Below are 6,512 nucleotides of genomic sequence, written 5' to 3' on the forward strand. Positions count from 1 at the left end.
ATGTTTTGAAAAACATTGGAATATAAGCACTTTTATCAAATCTTCATTGCGGTAAGATCATGCAAGTTATTCTTAAATCCATGGAAACTCAACAGTTTGTAAGGTAGGTGAGTTAGCTCAGCAGGTTAGAGCACGGTGCTGGTAATGCTGAGGTCATCGGTTCAATCCCCGTATGGGGCAATTCATGTCTAAGGTCTTTCAGACAATCAACACTTCAAAATAAATAAGGGTTCAAAAATACAATCAACAATTCACCATAAATAAGGTATCAAAAATAAAATCAACACTTCAAAATAAAAAATGGTTCAAAAATAAAATCAGCACTTCAAAATAAAAAATGGTTAAATAAAATCAACATCTCAAAATTAAAATTGGTTCAAAAATAAAATCAACACTTCAAAATGGTTCTACAGAGTCATGGCTAAAAAAATACAATCAATTTTTATTTTTTAAGCGCATTACAAACCTTTGGTTGAAATGACACATTAAATTCAAGTCTCAATTACAGACCAGAGAAAACTAAAGAGAATGCAACGTTGTGTTAATCCATTTGAGGACCCGGCAGTTTATCTTGAGGAAATAAATGACGATGCAAAAGTTAATTAGACTGTAACATGCGCAGTCCGCTGCTCAACCACTGCGGACTGTGAAGACTTAAAAACCGCTGGGAGTAACTCATCCAGCGGATTTAACAAATGGAGCCTTCTGGGTGCAAGTTACCCAGGAGGGCGGCGCTCTGGAGGAGCTGCAGACGTAAGATCTGTCCGTTTCAGAGAAGCGAAACCACGCAAAAAAAAAATCCTGGTAAAAGCTCACACCAGACCGCACAGGGTAAAACACTCAGAGTTCAGTTGATCTGTTTGGATCAGACGGATCCAACTGACTGATGAATTAGCGCAGATTTTTCTGCAGATGGGAACCAGGAGGAAGTTGTTAAGACCCCAGCGAGTGAAGTGATGCTAATTTAAGTGAAGTCGCTTAATTGAATTTATTAAAAGTTATTGGGGCCTCAGTCAGTGGTTTTTGTCACTACGAGAAAAATGTTGATACATTTATCTGCTTAATCTGTAATGGGATCTGGATTCACGGTGAATATTAACTAAACCGCATAAAATGTGACTAAATAGCTGATGTTAATATGATTGTAATTTCACGGATAAAAATAGTACATGACCGATTTTTTTTTTATGTTGTTGGTCAAGATAACGGATAACAAAAGAAGTCTAGCACGACCTGCCGCCCTGACACCATCTCACACATCTTCATTCACAGTCTTGCTTGTAAATTGTTTTTTCTTTTCTTGGACGTTTGGATGTTAGCTTGTCGATGTCTCAGTTTTATTCGCTGGGAAAATCAATAAGCAGCTTGAGGTGACTCTGCTGCTCTCTAGTGGCGAGAAGCCATAATGTTGGCTGGTAACAATCGGAATGCATTGTGGGAGATGTAGTTTGTAGTCAATTCGTGCTCAAAACCTATTTTAAGTCAATCATCGGCCTATAAAATGCTGGGGCGGGCCACATAAAATGACATGGCGGGCCACATGTGGCCCGCAGGCCTTGAGTTTGACACAAAGGTGTGCCATCTTTCCTTCCGCATTCTTTGACCATCTTGTTTGTTTGGATTGTGATTCACAGCTAAACAACTAGCTTCTATTTTTATACTTGTACCTTAAGCTGAGAACCATATGTTTCTACACTCCTTGGCAAGAAAATGGATAGATATTAGAATTGTCACCTATGCAGCAAATAATCGCTTTTCAAACATAATACGTTGCCCTTCTTCATATTTAATAGCAGAATTAAGATGCTATTAAATGAAGAAATCATGCTTCAACCACAAACATGTTGAAAGAAAGCTATAACCAGTTCAATTTCCTTACCACAAGCCATGTTGAGGACACTGTAAGCTTGTGACAAAAGTGTTCTGAACAGATAAGGACAAAATAAAAATTTCTGGCCTATGTGCGTCATGCAATGTGTGAAGAAGTAGTAGCACTGCAAATCACGCAGAACGCAACATTGCCACCCATTTGGCTCCACTTACATTATGTTGTTCGGTAGAGCACTTCAGTAACAATACTGGAGGTTAAAGGGCTTGAGTGCAATGAGTGCACTGTCAAGTGTTTTGTATGTGGATCAAAAGCTAAAACTTTCAAAGACAACTCCCGCAAAGTAAATGTGCCAAGTTGAATTCACAGTGTGATCACAGTATTTTGAGCCACAGCCAATGTGGAATTTGATGCAGAAAATAAGCCTGAAAATTCTGCCAGGGCTTGAAAATGACTTTCACCACATGTTGATGCCAAATAGAGATGAAACAAACTTTACATGCATAGGAGTTGTGACAAAAAAAAAAAAAAAAAAAAGGCCTCTACAACCTGAAATGAGCTTCGGTACAAACTCAGTTTGCAAATTCATGCAGAGAAGAAAAACCCCAGAGAAGTTCACAGCAACTGGTGCAACAAAAGTAATGATACATCGACAAACCTGTCTGTATTTCACAGACAATATATGATGTCAGTACAAAGTAATACATTATTTTTTAGTGGAGAGAAAAGGAAGAAAACATAATCTGTGAAGTGCACAATACGTTTTAGGCTCCTTTCATACCACTCCAATGCAACCATTTTGCTTCAGAAGTCACCCAATTAGTAAACAGAGTCTTCCGGTCTTTAATCCTAAAATACGATATGAAACAGCATCATGCTGTTGGTATGCTTTTCTTCAGCAGACACAGCGCGGCTGAGTGAATGGACTGAGCTAAATGCAGGGTAATCCTGGTAGAAAGCCTGTTGGAGGCTGGAAAAGACTTGAGGCTTGGCCAGAAGTTCACCTTCTAGAACAAAGAGACTAAATATGCAGACAGAACTAAGCTGTGTCACAATCTTTGGCAAGACTGAAAAACTTCTCTTCTATTCAGTCTGTCTGAGATTGACCTATTTTTCAGTCACTTGAAGTGCAAAGGTGGTAGAGCGACGCATCCAAACCGTCTTCCCGCAGTAGCAGCAGAGAACCGACTCAGGGAAAATCAAAGGCATGCCATGTTTTAGATTTCAGTTTTAGCTAAAAACCATCTTTCCTTTTCCTTTAAATTGAAATTATGTACTTCTTTCTGTTGCTCCACTACATAAAGTCTCAGTAAACATATGCAAGTAAAAATGTGAAAAGGTTTAAGAGATATGAATCCTTTAGCGAGGTACTTTAAACACTTTGTAAATGTTTAGGGGATTATGTTTTGTGAAACAATAAACTGAATACATTTTATGTATCTTAAGGATTTATTGTTGTACGGTATTGCATGTTCAGGCTGGAAAGAGTCACCTGAACCAGTGGTGCCTTTTTACTGGCACATAAAACCATCTAAGAGACCTCTGTCCACTAAACTACATGATCGGTCTCACTGGACTTTTATTGCACAATCTTTAAAGAAGGAGAAGAAAAAAAATACAGCAAACCTCAGTTACTTGACTTAAGAGTTATAAACAAAAGGGTTAAATGCTTCAACCTTTTGTTGCATTTTCAAAGTCTAATGAGTCATGAGAACAACACCCATGAGTGATGTGCAGTTTATTGCTGCGTTCAAGGGCTGTTGGAAATCTTTTCACAAATACTAGAAGACTGATTAAGAGTTGGGTAAAATTAAGGGAAAAAAAGTATATATCTTCATTTTCAATCTAACTTGAAATGCAACCCTTGGGTTGTAGGTCAGGTTGCCAACTGCTGTTGATGACAATAAAGCAGACTTTATATCACAGAAAGAAACAATTTGATATTTTGTTGCTGAGCTTCAGGTTTTTCTGTGTTGATCCAAAGAGAATGAAATTTTATCCCAACAATCGATCTCTCCAGCTTGAACAATTGTTTTTGTGTTTGTCCAAAGGTTTATATCTCTGATTCATCCAGAAAACCACGTGTCAGATGCACAGCAGAGACTTAGAAGGAAAATTCAATTTTGTAGACATTTCTGCTTGGATGGCTGTTTTGTGGGATCTTTAGACAACAGCCAAATGTGTATTTAATAATTTGAAAATGTTGCTAATGATTACTTCAATTATTATCTGTCATGCATGAACAACATCCCTTAGCTAATGAACAAATTAAAATATAATTTACATTCCTAGAGATAATTTTCTTTGCTCATCTCACTGCAACAGTCACTTAAAAGGTGATATTTGTTTTGATATTATACTTTCTTTTCTTGTCGTTGTTTTTTTGCATTTTCTTGGCTCACAAACATGAAACACAGTGCAGTTAAAATATAACACTACTACTTTGGTTGAAAAAAAAAAGCCAGCTTATTATCCTCCTAATAATTTCTCCCGATCGTTTCCCTAATCCGTACTAATGCACCACTTGTCTAAAAAATTTAAATACAATTAATTTTCTTAAGATGAGCTTGGCTTTAATTTAATGCACAAAACAGTCAAAGGGTCCCATTTGTTTTACACATTAGGGAGAAAGAATGATTTCATGCATGTAGCAAGTGTTTTGGCACAATTCTGTAAACTTTAATTATTTCTTAACACCCATTTCTCATGCTGAATAATTATTTATAACTAAAAAGACATGTAAGGTGGCACAATTTTAACTTACAGGGCTTAGAGATGTAGCTGAAAAGTAGTTAGCTCTTTTTCTCTTTCAATTTTACATCACTTTGTTTTTTTATTGGGGATTTCTCCATTCAGTTCTCCTACAAATGGCCTGCCAATCCACTTATCGACCTCCTGCAGTATTTTTCCCCTCATTCATTCTCAACTCAGAGAAGGTACTGTACCCTTTCATTGCTCAAAACCATGGTTTGAGGTTTGGAGGTGTTTATTTTCATCCCAGCATGACTATCCACCATTTGACCGAGCCTTTGACAAGAGAACATGCTCTTGAAGTGGGCCAATTGGGTGTCAATTTTTATAAGAAATAGTATCAATCAGAGCAACATAAAAGTTGCAGGCCTGGAGGTGTCAAGGACTGGAGTACCTCTATTTGACTAAAATGTTCTCCAAATAGAATGAAGACCGTGTCTACCATCACAAACATAAAGTACAAGATCTAATTTATGCACCAGACCAACAATGTGAGATGAAGAGAAGAGAGTATAAGAGACCCCTGATCTCAAGTGATTGTGCAAAAAAAAAAAAAAAAGTTAAAGGTCCTTCTCCAAGCCTTAAGAAATATAACTTATCTAAAAGTGAAATTATTGCGGTGTGATTTTGTTTAAACAAATATGCCTTAATGTGGGATATTTTTCCCCCAAACAAAAAAATGTAAGTTAGAAAAAAAGTTTGTTTTATGTAAAACTTTCCATAGTAATAATTTACACTACTGCAATAAAATACTGAATTAGGTTAAAGCTTTTAGTACATCATTTCCAGGGAATACCTAGGAGAGCCAATCATTGTGAAAGTTGGGGAAAGTCAAGAGAAGTGTCATATATAGAACACTCCCTATATATGATTAATTGTCCTAGGCAACTTACCAGCAACTTACCAAGCACAAGTAGTAATTATTGTGTTTTAAAATGTCTGTACATCTTAAATTACCAATTGTTTCCCTGCAAATCGATGATGACATATTTCTACGTTGAAAATGGATTTCAGAGCCAGTAATTGACCCCCTGAAGGCATCACGTCCATCACTGGTTGGTTCACAGACAAGAATGTAGCCGCGCAGGTTTGGAAACCCGAACCGCGACTGTTTTATTTACGTGTCTGGAATATTTCAGCGGTCCAACCCTCACTTGTTCAGTGTATTTTTTTTTTTTTTCCCACTGTAAACACTCTACCGAAACTACTCAGACTAGTATGGCTGTTTAATGGATACAACAGGAAGAAGAGAAGAAACCGATGCAGCAAATGATTTTTACCTGCCAGAGACAGACTGATGGAGAGCCAGGGTTTCATTTCGTCAGTCAGGCCAGTCTGTGGTCAAATAACAAACAAAACTACCTTAAATGCAAACGTTTGCGTTTTTAAAGGTTTAGCAGTCATTTGAACACAAAATGCATTTGGAGAAATCTAATCACAAATTCTGCTTTGTTTTCAACACAACACAAACAGCGTCTTTAAAATTTAGACGAGCCTATAAATGGCTGTATAACTCTTACCGAAATGCTTTCGTCCTTCTCTCATGTTGTTTTTACACCGATACGGCTTCAAATGTATTGCTTGCTTCCTAAGGTGACAACTTCCTGTGTCTACTTCACCTGTCACAGCCGAGTCACACCTGTGTCTTAAAGGGCCAGGACCCATTTACGTAACTGAAAGTGAAAGCATTCCTGGGAAACCCCTGCACTTAACAGACGGTGCGCTTACGTTTTACTCGCTATCAAAACGATTTTCAAATCATTTTCCATGAGGTTTCAATGTGAATTTGTTTTTATTATTTAGGAAAAACCTTTCTTCTCTTGATTCAAATATCTCAATGATCAGGTAACAAAAGAGAAATATCTGGAAATCCTTGCTGTTGAATTTTAAGTTATATCAACATGATTTCTGCTTTAATTGAGTGTTGACGGTT

General features: G+C 37.1%; 1 protein-coding gene across 1 annotated transcript in view; it reads right to left on the reverse strand.

The window, feature by feature from the left end:
- Positions 1 to 6,244, reverse strand: part of LOC103139279 (uncharacterized) — an 18,594-nt gene extending 12,350 nt beyond the window's left edge. The window contains exons 1-2 of the mRNA XM_007553820.2: positions 6,100 to 6,244; positions 5,860 to 5,914 (exon numbers count right to left, since the gene is read on the reverse strand). Of these exons, the coding sequence (XP_007553882.1) occupies positions 5,860 to 5,896 (37 nt within the window). The 5' untranslated portion in view covers positions 5,897 to 5,914; positions 6,100 to 6,244. The remainder of the gene's footprint in view (positions 1 to 5,859; positions 5,915 to 6,099) is intronic.
- Positions 6,245 to 6,512: the final 268 nt, after the last annotated feature.

Source organism: Poecilia formosa, unplaced genomic scaffold (genome assembly GCF_000485575.1).
Source record: "Poecilia formosa unplaced genomic scaffold, Poecilia_formosa-5.1.2 Scaffold59, whole genome shotgun sequence".
Taxonomy (NCBI): Eukaryota; Metazoa; Chordata; class Actinopteri; order Cyprinodontiformes; family Poeciliidae; genus Poecilia; species Poecilia formosa.